The sequence below is a fragment of the Sebastes umbrosus genome, chromosome 6 (genome assembly GCF_015220745.1).
Source record: "Sebastes umbrosus isolate fSebUmb1 chromosome 6, fSebUmb1.pri, whole genome shotgun sequence".
Taxonomy (NCBI): domain Eukaryota; kingdom Metazoa; phylum Chordata; class Actinopteri; order Perciformes; family Sebastidae; genus Sebastes; species Sebastes umbrosus.
This window is the reverse complement of record NC_051274.1, coordinates 7,334,700-7,354,087: the sequence shown is the minus strand read 5'-3', so window position 1 is coordinate 7,354,087 and position 19,388 is coordinate 7,334,700. Positions and strand designations below refer to the sequence as shown.

The 19,388-nt window shown below is 39.6% G+C and overlaps 1 protein-coding gene across 1 annotated transcript; it reads left to right on the top strand.

Moving 5' to 3' along the window:
* The first annotated feature begins 17,381 nt into the window (after nt 1-17,381).
* nppal (natriuretic peptide A-like) lies at nt 17,382-19,172 on the top strand. The gene is made up of 3 exons (XM_037773307.1): nt 17,382-17,564; nt 17,828-18,162; nt 18,923-19,172. The coding sequence occupies exons 1-2, from the start codon at nt 17,481-17,483 to the stop codon at nt 18,158-18,160; spliced, it is 417 nt and encodes a 138-aa protein (XP_037629235.1). The 5' UTR covers nt 17,382-17,480; the 3' UTR covers nt 18,161-18,162; nt 18,923-19,172.
* The last annotated feature ends 216 nt before the right edge of the window (nt 19,173-19,388 follow it).

The following is a 19,388-nucleotide window of genomic DNA, read 5'->3' as shown; positions in this document are numbered from 1 at the left end:
AAACCCAGAAATGTATAGCATTTTAGCACTTCTGGTTCCCTCATCTGGAAGTCAATGGTTTTTTTTAATGGGTTTTCATTTGTGGATTTTGAAGCTTTTACGTGTCTTAAAAAGGCGTTAGCTTTTTACTTCTGGTGAAAATCATAAAAGTGGTGTTGATTTGTGAAGATTATCTTGCTGAACAAAACGTGTAAGTATCATAAACGTGTGTTTGCCACAGAGCTTATTTTCTGCAATAATCCAAAACTCAATGGAAAAATCCCTTTGGCTTTTTGTCGAGGTAACCAAGGCGATGCTAACTTCCTGGTTGGCCTACAAAAATACGTCTTTTTGTCTCGTTTGTGCAAGTTTAGTGTCCGCTTTTGTGAATTCGCCCTTGAGTCTTATAGGCCTTTTGACATTTTGACTTGTCATAGCAGGAAATGCACAGGTGTCACTAATAACATTAATGATGGCTCCCTTCAGTTCAGGTGTCCCAGTAAGCCAGGACAGCGTGAGCCAGCATGAACAATACCAAGTCATCAATCTTTTCATTATTTACACCTGGGCTTTCCCTACTGTGACCGTATTTTTCCTCTAAGCTTGATATTTAATACAATATTTACTGAGCTCTGTGGACCCAAACAATGATGTATGACAGCCCTGTGAATCTCATTATAGCACCAACAGGTGCCTAAGTAGCCACTGACAGACATGAGACCAACAGATACCCCTAACAGCTCAGGTGCAGTTCAGCATTAACCAGCTCTGACACAACCAACGCAAAGGTGGAAAGAAAATTAATGAGGCTGGAAAATGTCTCAGTAACAGGAAAAAACAAACTGTGGACCTTAACTTTTATTAAAGCCTTCACTAAGGCTTCTTTACTTCTTTACAATGAACATTACAGCACCAGCGTGGCTGTAGATTCTTCATCCTGTAGTTTGATGGCAGTGTTGGACGGTGGTAAGTGCAGGCAGAAAGACACAGTATATTGAAAAGTGAGGGGAACATCTAACATTTGTTATTGATTATGCCTAATATATCTGACAGTATGAAAGAACAAGCTATAGCATAAACAAAAATGTCTATCAGAAGTCAAAATGTTCGCCTGTCACTTTAAATTCAACTTTTTTTTTAACCAAAGGATTCATCTCCTCAACAGAAATACACATTTATAGCACTTTATAGTCCAACTGCTGTAACTGACCCTTAACGCTCAGACATCACGATGAGAGATGATGATATTTACAAGAGGCTCTTATCGTGCAGCCGAGGCTGATTGAATGCCATGCTGTCATTTACCTCGACTTGATCCAGCCAGTAACAAAGCTTCACCTTTAACCTGCGGGGTAATTGAACCGTGGCCCGTTCTGCATAATGGGTGAGTAGGTGTGTGTAGAGGTGAAAAGCAGGTCTCTATCATTATACTGGATTAGCAAGAGTAGTAGAAACACTTGTATAACATGTTATTTGTTAACAGTGATGAATAACTGTAAGCAGGCTGCTGCTGTAAAAGAAGAATTCTGATGCCAGTGATATCATTTCTGTTATAACACACAGAAGTGACCTAATGGCCGGTGGGCAGTAGATCAGATTTAATGGAATGAACTGCAGGAGTTAAGATTGGTATGCCATCTTGAGTAACCCTTGCCTCCCTCACAGTATCTCAACCATTTGCTTCATCATCTCCTCTCTAGTTTAAATTCACTGCAGCCTGCCCTCCCAACTGCTCCTGATGAGTCACTCTAACCTTCATCTCTTTCAAGATCAGTTTTCATTTTCAGCTCCTTCACAATGTCCAATTCAACTCATCAGTAGAACATCCATCCATCCATCCATCAATTATCCGTAACCGCTTATCCTGTTCAGGGTCGCGGGGGGGGCTGGAGCCGATCCCAGCTGACATTGGGCGAAGGTGGGGTACACCCTGGACAGGTCGGCAGACTATCACAGGATATTATTTTTTATTTTATATTATTATTATTTGGAAATAAATATGTAAATAAATGTAAATATAAATATATAAATGAGTCAGTATAGTTCAATAAATTACTAAATAAATGACTAAATAAATAAATGACTAAATAAATAAATGACTAAATAAATAAATAAATAAATAAATAAATAAATAAATAAATAAATAAATAATAGGTTTAAAAAAGGACTACTGTTATGTTTTGTTTTATTTCCTTTATAAACCTGGAAATGAGTTAGTATTTTAACACTTCTGGTTCCCTCGCCTGGAAGTCAATGTTTTTTTTTAATGGGTTTTTAGTTAGATGCCTGAAATAAGGTCTGTGGTTAACACAAGCTTAAAACATTTTAACGTTTTGCTCTACGATTTGTGAATTTTGAAGCCTTTATGTGTCTTTAAAAAGTTGGTTGCTAACAAGTGGCTAAAGGAGACTACTAAACGTCATCACGCCGACTCGTCCGCCTTTACAGCCTCATTGTGTATACTCGCGCTCATGCGACCGTGGTGTAGTTCGTTTGAACGTTAGCTTTTTACTTCTGGCGATTGCATTCACACTTCAAAAATCATAAAAGTGGTGTTGATTTGTGAAGATTATCTTGCTGAACAAAAACGTGTAAGTATCATAAACGTGTGTTTGTCACAGAGCTTATTTTCTGCAATAATTCAAAACCCAATGGAAAAATCCCATTAGCTTTTTTTCGAGGGAACCCAGGGCGGTGCTAACTTCCTGGTTATTAATTAATAGCCGAATTTAGAGTTATTTCCCTTCCTCCGTTAATGTGAATGAGGCCCAAACCGAGGCTGGAGAGCAAGCCATGACGACGGAGTGACTTTGGGGACCCCACCTCATGTGACTGAGCGGACGCTACTGCGCATGTTCCATGTGCCCAAGATCCGGGTACTTTTCCAGGCGGAAGTCGAGCCATTTTGACTTCATGCGCCACTGAGCAACTTTCATAGGAATGAACGTGGCCCCGCCTCCAACGCTGTATCCAGTTCTCTTAATACATCAATGGGACCGGCTCCATATGTAGATATAAACGGCTCATTCTAAGGTAACCTAGCTAAGCACTATGCCACTGGGCAACACAGATACAGTACAGTGCAAGACAAGCAGAAATACACTGAGAACCAACAGACACTGTAGTGTTCTCACTTTTCAGTATATGTGTGAGCAAAAATCATTTAAGAATGATACTTGAGGAAAATATTTTACGCACGCTGGTTTACTTAATTTATTATAGTATTGTTTTATATGCCTGTTTTAGTTCAGTCTGATACACAGATTTTGTCTTCTTTTGTTCTTTCCTTTATATTTATTATCGTTCTCCCTTGTCCTCTCTACCTTCCTCTCTCCCTCTCCTTCCCCCTGTCCACTCATGTCAGCCACACTCACTTGTCCTGAGGTGTGGAAGGCGGCTGAGATCATTAGGGGAAATTACTCTTGTGTTGCATACCAGCTCTGATAATAAAACTGTCACAAGGGGGGACAGCATGATGACTGCACCGCTGCAGGGATTAGGGAGAACATGCTTTCTGTCTCGCTGGTTCGCTGCCCTTCTCAAATGTTCCACCTTCTCCTCAGTCCTTTTGTTTTATTTCTTTGGTTGTATAATAATTGTTATGCTGCTAAATGATATGGATGGGAAAAAACACGATTCACCTATGTATTTTGTTTTTTTACAATTTTGAAATACATTTTTTTATTACCAGAATTGATATATTTGCTTCATTTGATTCTATGTAGAGGTAAGAGGAAGTTACCGCTTTTATTGTTGTAGTCTGAGTAACGTGACGTCATATCCGTTCCGTATCCGTCAACCAAAACAAACAGTGGCCGGCCGGCGAGGAGAAACCGGCAGATACGACAGAGCAGTTACAGCACATTTTAAATCCAAAGTAGTAAACACTACACATACAGTAAAGTATGGAAACACTTTAGGTTTCACACATTGCAGGAAAAGCAGAGCTTGACATCACGGCTAAAGCTGCATACTAACTCTGTCATGGACAGGAAACGTTATCATGTTGCGGTAACGTGGCGGTCAAGCCAGCCGTCACTCTCATCTCCGTGGTCAAATGGGTCGATGCTACAACTGTAGAGCACCCATATACTGACCTTTATGTTAAATGCATTCAAACGACCCCAATGGAGCTGACCAGGGGATGTATAAAAAGAACGGAGCTGACGGGAGAGCTAGAGATGGACTTGGAGAAGTTAGCGGAAATATACGTGTGACTACATCCGGTTTTCAAAATAAGTTGTTAAGCTTTAGTGGTAGTGTTAAAAAAGTTAACAAAAATCGCAATAAATTGTAATATCAAATCGCAATGCTTAAAAATCGCAATATTTATCAAATCGTCACCCAAGTATCGTGATAGCATTGAATCGGGAGATAGGTGTATCGTCCCAGCCCTAGTAAATGAAAAATGAATCCATGTTAAACCATGCAACTGACATTGAATTACAAGAACTGAATTTGAAATGTGAGAACTGAATGTGGAGGAAATACCAAGCACCGCCCACGAGCCGGAGCACAGCCAATAGGAACGCTCAATAGGAACGCTCTTTCTCTAAAATGACCTGTGATTGGTCAAAGTCTCCCGTCACGGGCTAGATTCTTTAAAGCCTGAAAACAGAGCCATGAGGAGGTGCAGAAGTCTAGTTATCTCTCAGAACACTTGAATTACAATATGCTGAAATGTTATTATGGAATTGAAGCCCAATGATGCCAAAAAATATACTGCCTACTGCCACTTTAAGTCCCTAGTGTTTCTCCAAAGCAACGAAACAACATCTAAATATGTTCCAGTGTGTAGCTCTACATATGCCTCCAAGACATAGTTCTCACACAGATGCAAAGAACTGCTTACAATGTCATTAAAACCTCTTTAGCGCCCCCCCCGGCCCAACCTCCCCCTTCCCCCACCGCTGGCCTCCCACTGCGTCCTGACAGATATCAATGGCATTACCTCGGGTTGCCAGGACCCCCGCGGTCACTAATGCTCTGGCAACAACACTCAAAGAACAGAAAGTATCCCAGTGTCTACATGAATAGCCAGGCCACTCACAAATACCCTGCACTTATAAAGGTGAAACACTAATAGGAAGCCAACAAGTCCATTATGAGTTTCTCCACAGAATCTTGATGATGGCATGACATCTCCCACAGTCCACCTGTGAATAATTATATGCTGATTTGAGTAATTATTATAAGCACATGGGATTTCTATTCTCATTAGATCTGATATTGTATAACACAATGTGCCAAAGACGTACCTGTTAATAAATATAAGTGACAGAGCCATGGTTACACCTTTATAATGGATCTGGTTGTTGGGCTTTATAATAGTGTTCTGTAAGGAAGAGAATGAGACCAAAACATGCAAAGTCGAAAGTCAGCCGTAGTAGTGTCGTCAGCTGGATTACCAACCAGAAAGTGGTACAGTCATTTTCAAACTTCATCAACTGACATGATGATTGCATCCAGGTGAGTCCTGCATTTAATCTTCATTTCACCTTTCCTACTGGGTCCACATAATCCAAATTCACAGTCATCATACACTGATCAGCCATAACATTATGACCACTGACAGGTGAAGTGAATAACATTGACTATCTCGTTACAATGGCACCTGGCAGTGGGTGGGATATATTGGGCAGCAAGGGAACATTTTGTCCTTGAAGTTGATGTGTTGGAAGCAGAAAAAATGGGCCAGTGTAAGGATGTGAGAGACTTTGAAAAGGGCCAAATTGTGATGGCTAGACGACTGGGTCAGAGCATCTCCACAACTGCAGCTCTTGTGGGATGTTCCCGGTCTGCAGTGGTCAGGACCTACCAAAAGTGGTCCAAAGAAGGAAAACTGGTGAACCGGCGATAGAGTCAGACCCGAGGCTCATTGATGCATGTGGGGAGTGAAGGCTGGCCCGTTTTGTCCGATCCAATAGAAGAGCTACTGGAGCTCAAATTGCTGAAAACGTTAATGCTGGTTCAGATAGAAAGGTGTCAGAACACACAGTGCATCGTTGTTTGTTGCGTATGGGGCTGCGTAGCCGCAGACCGGTCAGGGTGCCCATGCTGACCCGTGTCCACCGCCAAAAGCGTCTACAATGGGCACGTGAGCATCAGAACTGGACCACGGATCAATGGGAGAAAGTGGCCCGGTCTGATGAATCATGTTTTCTTTTACATCATGTGAAGGTGGTGTTGACTTGGCCTCCAAATTCTCCAGATCTCAATCCAATAGAGCATCTGTGGGATGTGCTGGACGAACAAGTCCGATCCACGGAGGTCCCACCTCGCAACTTACAGGACTTAAAGGATCTGCTACTGACGGCTTGGTGCCAGATACCACAGCAGACCTTCAGAGGTCTAGTGGAGTCCATGCCTCCAGGTGGTCATAACGTTATGGCTGATCGGTGTATATATATATATATAGATTTATATCAATTTTAGTTTATGAACTGATTAAATATGTATTACTGCATTTATTCTCATAATATTTAAAGCTAAATTGTTTTAATTTGTGACAACACCAAGAATACACGGCTTTAAAAAACAGTTCATCTCAATGAGTCCAGCTCAAACATGTAACAAAGATGATGAAGATATGAAACTAATTACATGTCACAAAGGAAGGTGTGAAATGAATAAAGGGCATCTTATTCCCTGGGCGTTGGAAGAGAGGCACAGCTAATGAGTATTAAGGCCTCCAACACCTATCAAACCCATCACTTACCAGAAGCACAGAGTTAATTACAGGCCATAATAAAGATTCTAACTGACAGCGCTATACTGTATGACTCATTTTAATAGCTCGAGAGTGGCTATCAGCACCAATCTGTACATACTCTGACAGGTTTGACCCAGTGAAATGGAGGGTGTCAGGATTATATATGTTTTATTATGCTACAACACCGCTACTTCTTATAGTATAAATGTCAACACCCGATCCAAAAGTGACTGAAAAAAAGTACTTCCTTGGTTTATTTAGGTGATCCGTGTTAAAAATAGCATGAGCAAATGCTAAATATATGCGACACCATCCCTGTTGTGTGAAAATAGCCTTATCTGTGTAAAGGTGGCACTAGAGGGGTCACATTTACAACATATGCACGCTAGTCTTTCCACAGCCGGCGGGAAGGGGAAGGCATGATGTAATGGCGTGGGAGTCTGGGATCAGTCTAGGACAGGAATAGACAGCGGGGCTGATGGACGCCATGAAGGTTAAAATGGTGTTTTGCTGCAATTTCAGCCACGAGCAAGGTGGACCGGAGTGATACTGAAGTAACGCCACAAAGCACCAGCCATGATTCTCTGAAAACTGTGTGGTTCACTGTTTAAAATGACTGTTGGGAGTTACAGACTTTGTAAATAACAGGACTGAACAGGATTGAGACTATTAACCCGTATCCTGAGTGATCAATAATTATCCTGTGTAGGTGTAAAAGTAAATGAATAAATTCAAAGCAGTCAAAACTTTTTTGTTGAAGACACTAAGTAACTTTTGCTAGACAGCAGTTACTGTTGTGTTACAAGTGGTGATTACCACACATTGAATTTTGGTGAATTTCCCAAGACTCTCGTGAGTCAGTTGCTTTAAGGACATCATCATTAGGTGACCCGACGGAGACTGGAATTGGACTGTAAACATGAAACAACGGCTGTGTCAAATCACTATTTTAATAAACTAAAGTAAAGTAAAGTACCAAATTATTTAGAAAATAGTGATGTAGTGTTCTCGTGCAGTGTGTTGAAACTCTGACTAAACACCAAGTTAAACTGCAGCCAATGAAGGTTGACCATTTACTGTCACACTTCCTCATTAACATGCTATAAACTGTAGAAAACTGTAAATAAAAGAATACAAACATATTTAATGTCTGTTCTTGACTAAACAATACATTGTACACAGCTGTAAATATGAATAAACACTCTCTTACACCTGTAGGTAGCAGTTATCATGGCTAATGGCATTGTTTTGAGCTTGTATACAATTGTAAACAAAAATGTTTTTAAAAAACATATCAAACATAATTTTTAACAAAATCATGAATAATATATGATCTTTATTAATTTATGGCATTGCCTCTATGATGTTTCAATGTGAATGCTAGCGAATTGAATTCAGACCGTGCAAACGTCTGCTATTCTTTCTACAGAACCAGGTAGAGCTAAACAGGAAGTTACTGTGAAGTAATTATTCACATCTGTTTTTTACCTATAATTGTTTAAAGAAGAAATGTGATGAAAATTAAATAAATGCCTCGAAAGGCAACACAGAGTGAATGTGTGATTTTGAACACTAACATGTCGGTACTGAGTGTTTACTTCTTGTTTTACTTTTGCGATGAAAGCACTGAAATGTTTATCTGTGACATGCTATAAGTAAGGGATAATGTACAGCGACCCAGACAGGGCGATGCTACTGGACCCCGACGCACCCTGAAGGGGTGTATTTCACAACACTGACCCGCTAGCTGTACATCATCCCGCTTATTACACGGCTACTTACTTAAGAAATCAATATTTTGACGCAAAAACGGTCCGCCAGAGTCCCACATCAGAGCTGCGCCCATAGCAACGGTCTGTTATACATAGCAATGGTCTGTTATACAGAAATTACAGACCGCAGAATGCATTGATTGACCAATCAGGATCGAGTATTCAAGACAGCCGTGTAATAATGTAGTGTAACAGAAGCAAATAGATAATGGTTTTGGACCCCAATTCCACCTAGTATTAAGATGTGATCTATGCTTGGATATCTGTATCAGGAAAAACTCGGAACACTTTGATAACACGTACAAAGTGTTTTGTTTTGTTTAAGTTTAAAGGTGCTAAATACGGAATTGAGAGCATTTCTATCGCCTCTCAACGGCTCTCAACATGGCAACGGCTGCGTATATCGCAGCTGCAAATATCTGCAATAATATCTGAATCATGCAATCAGAGTGTTAACACTAAAACAAACTTAAACTTTGCTCATTTTCCAACACCACAGATGGATAATCGACATCAGTAACTTCATGATCCTCACACCATGGCGACATGTAGCGTGGCCCAGGTGCAGTTGTCCCTCTTTAGTGTCCCCCTGGAAACCGTTGTTTTGTAAATCATTTCCATTGTGTTCTGTGCGACTTGCAGCACATTTCTCAAGGCTATTTAGTTGTGTTAGCATTTCTATAACACACTTATTTATTTTATGTGGCGCAGTGGTTAGCACCATCGCTTCACAGCAAGAGGGGATGGGGGAGGGGAATTAATTAATGTTAATGTTCACCCCGCGCTTATGTGGGTTTCCGCCCACAAGTGAAGTGAAAACTCTAAATCGCCTGAAGGTGTGCATGTGTTTTTCCATTTGTGTGTAGACTGAATGCTGGGTTTCAGACCCTCCATGGGACAAGTGGCTAGATCCACTGATACTAAATAGAAGTGGAAAGACATAAACAGGGATAGAGGAAGGCATGATGCAGCACAGACCATATGTCAGAGTCATTTCTACACTGAACCTTCCAAATGTCACTTCAGTATGAGCTCCACACCTTCCTCTGATATTATTGTCCCTTACCAAATAGAAGTTTATTCAAGTGCGCTATTAGTATACTTAAAACTTAAAATAAGAGAGTATACTTTCAGTTTTATGTACTTATCAGAGATACACTTAAGTATACTTAGCTTATACAAACAAGTAAACAGAAAAGTCTAGTTATCTTATACTTGTACTTAATCTTTTGATTGAGATATTCTTGCCTTATAGGCCTACAGAAAGGTGTACTTGTAGTACTTGTAGTTTTGCTTACTTTTTGATAGAGTATAGACTATTAAAGTGTGTGAGAGTTTGTAAACACATTTTTTGATATGAATTTAATTAATCAAAAATGTTCTACATTTTTTGATTCTCCCACACCGTGGAGGCATCAAGTCAAATAGCAAAAGGAGCAAGTCTCTTCATGTAATACATAAATCACTGGCTAAGTACTATAAGTTAAAGTATACAAAGTGTACTTTCATAAACTGAAAACTGGGGCTACAAGTATATACGAGTATACTTGAAGTATAAAAACTATTAAACTGAGAGTACTTTAAAGTGTACTTTCATTCAAGTATATAATTATTAAACTAAACAGTATACCTTTTCACTTGTAGTATAGTTCATAGTATAGTGGCAGTACAAAATATAACTTAGATATAAACTAGTTGTGTACTCAAAGTTTACACTTAAAGTACACTTAAAAGTATACTTTTATAAATTCAAACGTGGGTCAATTTAGGCCTAAGAAGTATGGAAGTAGTACACTTACAAGTATACTACTAGTACATTGATATTAGTATTCTTACTACATAAAGTATACTTTGGGGAAAAATACTTGAACTTTACTTAAGTATACTATATGTAGTACACTTCAAGTTTATTTTATGAAGTATACTTTACTTAAGTTTACTCCTAAAATAAACTGGAAGTACACTACTTTTTCATAAGGGGTATAACTAATATGGTCACAGGAAAACGATTAGGCCGACACAGATTAGCCTCAATAGGTGCAGTTCAGAAATAGCCACGAGCTTGTAGTGTTTCAAACATTTCATCTCTACCGAAAAGTTAACAAGTAAATCGAATCTGTTCTTTTGTTTACAGAGGCACGTTTTGACTGCTATTTTTGGCAAAGGTTGGCAATAAGTACCCGCAGGTGGAAATGAGTAAGCTGCGGACCGGAGGAAGGTCAGTAAGAAAAAAGTCAGAATGAAAAAGGAAAAGAAAGACCCACCTATTTCTTAATTCTAACATTTAAAACACATGAAAAACATTGGTTAATAATCTTCAGAATAAAGATCATCATCATCATGTACTGTAAGCTGTTATGATCAAATCATCTGTAATTATTTTATAGGATTTATTCAGCTTTAATTCTAAAACAAATTCCCCTCCAAAAAGGCAGAGCCCCTTGGGGTTCTCCATGAAACAGTTAAATTTTGCCATTTTCAGTTCAACAACTTAAATCATTGCAAGCCAACAAGTAGAATGACGTTCTGATCGAGCAGCCGGTTAAGGGGCGGCTGAGGATTCTTCCGGCAATGTGTTGGTGATAAGCTAATCTGCTAAGGGGAGGAAGTGCTGGGACAGTGTTGACAGGATGGCCCGGATGAGCATCCACGACTGACTGACTGTCTCTCTCTCTGTCCCATCATTTATCAGGTGCCACATTCCTGCTTGCACCACACAGCGCTGGACACTGGGTTCAAATAGTGTCAGAAGATGTGTCAGAACCATGATGGCGTTCTTGCCATCCTTGGTGTTGTCATGAACATGTGTCATAGTGTGTCATAGAGTGTCTGCCTCAGGTGATGCTGTTGGTGAAACATTACCATAAGCATGTCTTGCCCTTTCCTCACACTAACCCATTAGTGGCAAAGTAGGCTATGAAAAAAACACTAAACAATTAATCATTAAACTATAGATATTTTTGTTCTCTTTAAAGCAGCAGTGGGTAGAAATGGAGAAAATATGATTAAAAAAGGTTATTTTTATAAAACGGTCACTATATCCTGACAGCTGCCGTCTATGAGAGCCGGCTGTCAATCATTCGCAAACTCCGACCAAATGGTCAAACTAGGCAGCGATGATCAAATATGAATCAATATTCTGTTACTGTAATGCCTATTTCTCCCCTCAAATGTTCTCAGAAACATCTTGTAGTGTACTGTTTAGCTATAAAATGAGAAAGTTTCATCTGTTGAAGAAATACCAAGACACGCCCACCAGCCGTAGCACAGCCAATAGGAACACTCTCTCTCTCTGAAATGACCTGTGATTGGTCAAAGTCTTCCGTCACGGGCTAGACTTTTTAAAGCCTGAAAACAGAGCCATGAGGAGGTGCAGAAGTCTAGTTTTCTCTCGGAACACTTGAATTACTAACTAGAAAACCTAAGGAATTCATTGGTACCAATGGTATTGTCGGGAAGGGTGCAAAATTTTGGCGACAGGGGTCCCTTGACCTCTCACCTCAAGATATGTGAATGAAAATGGGTTCTATGGGTACCCATGATAATCACATGCAGTTTTTTCATGCAGTATTAATGTGTTATTTTTGCTTATTCAAAAAAAGATGTGTTTGAATATTTTTGCATACTGGGGTCCCTAAACAGTCCTGGGATTACATAATATGACTGCACTGAGACTGTGAACTGTGGATTCAATGAGCCCAATTGTATTCATGTGTGATGATGTTAGGGCCCATAGTAGCCATTTCATTGTAGTGTTGTGACCTCTAGGATAATCACAGCCTCATGAAACAACCACAAACTAGAGACCTACAGTAAGGCATTCAGAGGATTGATGACTTTCCTAGCTAGATTGACAATAAGGGGGTTTCTGAGCAGTTTCCAGAACAGAAGTGCTCGCCATGCAATCGCAAAACAAAATGCAATTCTTGCAGAAATCTCCAAATGTCAAAAGGTTGTGATACCAAATCACAGCATGGCTTTTTCTATGGTGCGCTCCAACAACGAAGCACGTATTCGCACTGAAAGTCAAGTGCAGAACCAGACAAAAACTCAGCGACGGAGAAGGCTGGTATACATTGCGATGTTTGGTGCTGCAGTCATGGGGGGTTTCACTTTGCAGCGAGAGGTGTGGTGCCATCCACAAAGTACTGACTGATGGGAACATGTCTCTGTAGTCCTTGGGACGCAAAAGACACTAATCCCAATTTAAGCTGCAGAGTATCCGGATTGAGCCACATCTGTGGAAATCTGTTTGGAATCACATTTCTAAACCACCTCCAAATGTGGTTTGCATCAGATTTGCAAAAATTGCATAAAAGGCCTTTGATATGTGCATATCTGTATTCCAAATACGTGCACACATCCGTGAAATAGCAATTTTACTTGATTAACATGATTTCATTCTTTTTTTGCTTTTCGACCACCAAATCACTGTCCAACCAGTGTTAGCTGGAAATGCTTTCAAAGTCCTGAGTTGGGATGATCTAAAAACCAAATGAAGGCGTTCTGAATGACATGACTTTTGGCCTGACAGCTATTATGCTTTCTTTCAGAGGTCAAAGTTCATGTTAACCTGCTCTCTTCAAGTCATGTTAAGTTAGCATTGTTTTTATTTTCACATAAATTGTTAACTCTTGTTCTTTTTTTAGAAAGAAAAGGTAAAAAAGAATACTCATTCTTGTTTGCTTTGACCTTACGTGCCAGTGCCTTTTGCATTGTCATTATTTTAGCTTGGACAAATGCCTGAAAACCACGGTGATGTTTGATCAATGAGTAGCTAAAAAACTCTTAACTATTCAGGACGATGGTGCTCTTGAAGCTACGCAACCCTGTTTATCACTGCTTCAAACTGGGAAATACTGAATCTAAGCTATCAATCTCCTTCATTATAAACCCACATTGTGATTACCCAAAGTTCAATCCACCCGCTGTATAATATTTCATTTTCTACTGATTTTACTGTATTATGCAAAGATATTAGGTGTTTTATGTTAATGCATTTTGCGTTCAGCAACCTGACACACAACCTTCCCTTTGCTGTGTGTCTCTGCTCTTTCTTCCAGACAAAAAAGTAATAATTTCTTGTGCAAAAAGGTTTGGTTTAGTGTGTTCGCATGCTCATATTTTTTTGTGTTTAGCTCTAAACACAAAGTACAGCTAGGATTGATGGAAATGTCTTTAGTATTCCAGGTCATAAATCAAAGTATTGGACAAATGTTTGCGCTAGATGTCAGATGATCACCAAAGTGATGGAGACCATGGATGGGTGTACATGGCAATCCTTGCTGTATTTGTCCAGATATTTCAGTCCGGACCAAAGTACCGATCCATTGATTGGCATTGCCATCACTATAGAGCCATGACGCTAGTGTGGCTAAAAAGTACAAATATGTTTACTCTGTATTCTACAGCGTTGGGAGAAAAAGCTACAATTAGTAATTTTCATCATCTACAGCCAATAATTTCTAGCAAAAGGAGTCGTAGATTAGTCATTTCAGTGGGGAGGTCCTCCTGAAGGACCACTGCTGTGTTGTCTGACATAAGGGGCTGACGGCAGTACGTACATATGCCTCTCATTTCAGAGTTCCCTCGCCTCAGTTCAGCAAGCTCTATCGTTCAGATGATGGGGCACTTGTGTTCTAATTAAGACCTTTAATGGAGGGGAACTGGTGTGAGGGTGGACTGTACATTCTTCATCTGAGTGACAGTTAAGAGGTTTAAATGTCAGCCAGTCCAATTGGAAACTGCATGGCTCAGTCATTCTGAAGCTGAAGAGACCTACAGGGAAATTTGCACCATATTGGCAACTGATAAACAACCGTCGCTGCCTGTTCAAGCAAATCAAAAGTTATTCAGAACAATGTGGAATTAGTTTGACATTAAAGGTTTTCAACTTCTCAACAATACATCAAATTTGGTAGAGTAATACTACAACAGTTCAATGCTACTTTCACATGAATTCATCAGTGATACAGGGGCCGTTTGTTTTCCCATCGAGCACTTTTACTCTTCATACTTAACTGCATTTTGCTGATAATACTTCTGGGCTTTTAATAACTGGAGTATTTCTACAGTTTGGTATTGATGCTTTTACTTAACCTCTTAAGTCCTAGGGTGCTGGAATGTGTGGTTCGCCTATGGACAGACATACCCAAAATAAATCAAGAATAGCTGCACAACTACCAGGTCTATATGCATGATCTTGGTCTCTATGGATAGGTAAGACATCAGAGAATTCATCCACAGTATCAGTAACATTGTGACTGTCACTATGCCTGAGTAAATTGTGAAGAACCGAAGGAAAAATTTACATTTTTATCCTCGTCTAAAATGTTTTCTAGATTAGACAGTGGATAAGACTATTGTAGCAATGATGCCATGCACAGAGATCCCACTGAATTCATTCAGCGACTCCTTGACTACAACTGTGCCAAAGCAGATATAAATAACACAAAGCACATAGATTCTACAAAGGTTTTAGTAAAGATAGGACCAGGAGGACTCTCCATTCAGCCATTTGGATACCCAAAGTGTGCCAAATGGGTTTTCTACCACTTGAAAGGGAATCTGGCTATAAAATAGTACTGATATCCACTACAAGAGGCTATGTGCACACAATGGAGCCTTTGGCCATGACATTTACCCTGTGCATCATCACATTCTACCATTGTGCACAGTATAAACTCAATAAAAAACAACTTAATTGTATAATTTTGACTCCAAATCGAGTAGTTTTATTATAATAATGAAATATGATCAAGTGAAACTTAGATAATAACTATTAATCTAAATATAATAACAAAAAAAGAATCCAAAGTCCAGTATGTACATTCAATATAAAAACTGTCAAAAATATTACAACTGAAAATACAATTTCTCGTGCGTTGATCTTGTAACAGAAATATTGAAATCATTGCCAAACAAACATTGTTTGGACAAAATACACGTGGAGTGTTGTTTAAGTAGCGTTAAGGCCTCGTCTTTTAGAGACTATTTGGAAAAAAAGACCACCACAGTATTTAATGAATTTTTTAAAGGCAGTGTTTTAACACACAGCTCAGCAGAACCCGGTACCGGGTTTGTCGGGTAAAAGAGGTTAAAGTTACAATCTCAAAGATCTCCGTTTTGTTCTCTTTTGTGGCTCCTATGGCCATAAGCATTAATTGCAGGTCTGTTTTTGGATCTCACTCAGATCCAAACATACTACAAACATATGCGTTCATAATACTACAAATGCAAGGGCTTTCATCAGTGGACCATATGGGCTCAATCACCATTCCGTTACCTCTTTCAGCGATAGATAGATGATTTAACAAACATTTACCTAAATGAAAATCTTAGAGATTATTACTTAAACTACTTTAAATAACTGCTCACTTGACTTTAAAACAAAAAGAAAAACCTAACTTTCTGATCTGATGGCATTTCTGGCTACATCTGTCTGTCGGTATCACATCTGTCTCCGTGTGACAGGACCAACAGATCGAATTAGGAGAGCTCACATTCTCTCCATGTGGAACATTCACCGCTGCCCTGAGGCCTGAGTCAATTTCATATGATAGCCCTCCAGTTGAGAAGCTGGTGAAATGTCAATTAGCCGCCATCCACCTCAACACCTCCACACAGTGTGCTCAATTTCACCGGGTCCAGGGCTAATCACTCATCATTTACCCCCGGTACCTGCCTGGACGGTAGCAGGGCAGTCGTCGAGGAGGGGGTGGGTAGACATGATTGGAGTTGAAGAGAACAAGAGTACAAACACAAGACACATAGAGGCACACACACCTCTTTGCAGGTACTATATCAACCCCTTTAGAGTATTTGTGAGGTAAAAGACAGGGAAACAGCAACAGTTATGTTTACACTCAGTAGCACAGCAGGAAGTGGAGAAAGCATACAATCTGTTTGCTTCAGAGATACTGTAGGACATGCTGAGGCTAAGCACAAACATTGAGAGGAAACTGCCACAACAAATGTGACAAAATCTAATAAAAAGGAGTCAAAATCAGTTTAAAAATATAATATTTTATAGACTGATTTTACACTTAAAGGGTAACTATTTTTTAAATTTGTTTCCCCCATGTTTTTGTGTCAAAGTGACTAATGGGGCCAAATTTGTTTTGAGGGAGAACGCTGTAACAACAGCAAAGCAAGCTGCGAGGGCAAGTGAGCAGCATCAATTTAATGTTACGTTCACTAAAAGTGCTTGTTTTGTACCACTGACAGGCTCAGGTTATTATTAGAAGTGTCTAACAACATTATGGAAAAGAACCCTACAGAGAAATAAAATGTTTTTCTTATCTTTTGCTCCATCCGGTCTGTTTGTTATTGTGAAATCTGAATATCCATACACTCAAATTAATACAGGCGGCCATCGAATTCAAAGACCTCATCCACATTGTGGAAATCTAAATATCTAACTATTCATCCATGACATTGAAAATCTTTCAGCCTGTCATGACAAAAACAGGCTCTTTTAGTGGACGTAAATGACGGTGCCAGCTTGCCCCTATAGCACCACATTGCAGCCCCTGATCAGCTGCCTTATAAGGCACTTTCCCTCAATTTCAAAAGTTGCTGTGCCTATATGGAGCGGCAATTACTTTAGAACAAATTATGATAGTTATTCCAAATAATTGATGTTTAGTTTCTGTTTGACATTGCAATGTTTGGTTTAAGGTGTCAACTTCAATGTGAGGTCCTGGTCCTCATGAGCAACCAGAGACCTCAGCGACCTCAGAGACTTCAGAGTCTGACACATTCAGAGGAGTTTGAACCTGTGAACACTTCCAGTCCTCATTTTTCCAACAGTCAAGTTAGCCTGTACTCCCACATGTGCGAGCATTAGTCACACCTCGTTAATTTTCCCAGGCAGCATGACGGAATCAGGTCGCGCGTATAAAGGAGCCACCTGGCCACCCGCTACACAGCGCGAGACAGAGGAGCAGGGACAGCATTGAGTCGCGCGCCATCCATAAGAATATATAGAAATCACTCGAAAAAACGACAAAAAGAAGATGAACCCAAACATCTCCGTTTGCTGCTTATCTCTGCTTTTACTGCTTAATTTCGTTGGAGCCAAACCCGTCTCTGATCTACAGGTAAGTTTACCTTTTGGCTGGCAAATAAATGCCAATGATGATTTTATACTAAGGTGACATGAAGACTGCAGATTTCATAAACATTATAATGATGAATAAGTGTCTAAAAATGTAGTCTATAGGCCTATATATTTTTTTTTTTTATATTGAGTGTAAACACCCAGGTTGATTTCATCACTGTGGCCTATTATTGTATGCTTCTCCTACAGCTTTATAACTATTATAACAATTAAAGTTTGTATTTGCTTTATTTTCCCCCACAGACTTTGAAGCAGCTTTTAGAAGAGGAGATCAACACGGCGCCGTACTACTCTTCCTCGGAGGAAGGTGTGGAGGTGGAGGGGAAAGATGGGAACACAGACAAGTCAGCGGTGTTCGGAGTTCCAGAGGAGGAGGAGGAGCACCGACCGTGGGACTCCTCCGACCCCAGCAACTCGGCTCTGCAGGCGGCCAAAGAAACCGTCCTGGCGCGTCTCTTCAAAGACCTCATGAGGACCTCCAAGCGCTCCTGGAGCCGCTACAAGAAGGGGGGGATGAGGAGCTGCTTTGGGGTCCGACTAGAGAGGATCGGCTCCTTCAGCGGGCTGGGATGCTGAAGGTAGTGTATTATTTATTATTATTCATTTTTAATAATAATAATAATTGCAACACAGAGAAAAAAAGAGCTTGTTTTCATAACGTGAAGGAGAGGAATTTAGTCCTGGAGGTGCAGATAAATATGAGACTATAGATTACAATTTCTTTTTACTCTCAAAATGTGTTTATGAATTAGAGGAAATATTTTAGAGTATTTGTAGGATAAAAGAAGCAAAATGCAGTTAGAATATGATGCAGAATATGAGGGGTAAAAAACGATCTCTTAAAAATAATCTTATTTTACAGTTATATGATCAAATATTAGAAAGCATACACAACTAGGAAAACAGATATATTTAAGGTTTTTTTTATTTTTATTTTATACATCAATTTATTATGCAGTTATTTTTTAATAGCTACACAGGTTAAATATAATGCAGCAGCCACATGCCCATATTAGGATTTAACATGAACAAAAAAGGCAGATTTAGCAGATTGTTTAGAAATCTATCACTATCCCTCCGTGAATAGTTTATGTGTTTCAGGAGGAGTTCATTGTACTTAATTTGACTGACATGAAAATGCAAAAAAACCCAAAAAAGTTTAATATTTATTGACAAATGAGAGACACTGAGAAGCCCATTCATCACTGAGCATCTGCTGGAGCTGCTGGAGGCTTATGGCTAATTGCTCAGCAGCTGTGGCCGATGCAGATATGGAAATGTAACATACAGTACAATCATCATGACTGGTGCAGTAATGTGTTTTTGTTCTGTCAACAGACGTGGATGACTCGGGCTTCTCCTTCATCTGCACTCCGGAGTGACCACAACCAGCTCCAGAAGCTCTGACTGACTCTTTAAAGGTTCCTTCAGTCTCTCCTGCCCACGCGGGTCTCATCCAGAACTGCAATTTTTCCCTTTTCATATGTGAGCTATTAAATAATAAATTATTGAAAATGTATTTATTATTTATTTGTTGGATAAAGTACAGTTGCCTTGTATTGTAGTAAAATAATTATTTTGCATAATAGCCGAGTCTGTGATTGGATTTGTTTCTTATTTGGGCACAACTGAAAGCAGCTTAGTCATTTCCAAAGGGAATAATTGTCATGTTGTATATGAACATTTAATAAATCAGCGTGTTATAGGGAAGCATTTCATTCATAATATGTTTTTTATATATATATATTATCATCAACTAAAGTATTTCGGGTGGGAAGGATCTGGTTCCACATTAACGACGGCA

Coding starts and splice junctions, on each gene's coding strand:
- nppal (XM_037773307.1), top strand. CDS start 17,481: ATGAACCCAAACATCTCCGTTTGCTGCTTATCTCTGCTTTTACTGCTT. Junction 17,565..17,827: donor AACCCGTCTCTGATCTACAG/GTAAGTTTACCT, acceptor TTTCCCCCACAG/ACTTTGAAGCAGCTTTTAGA.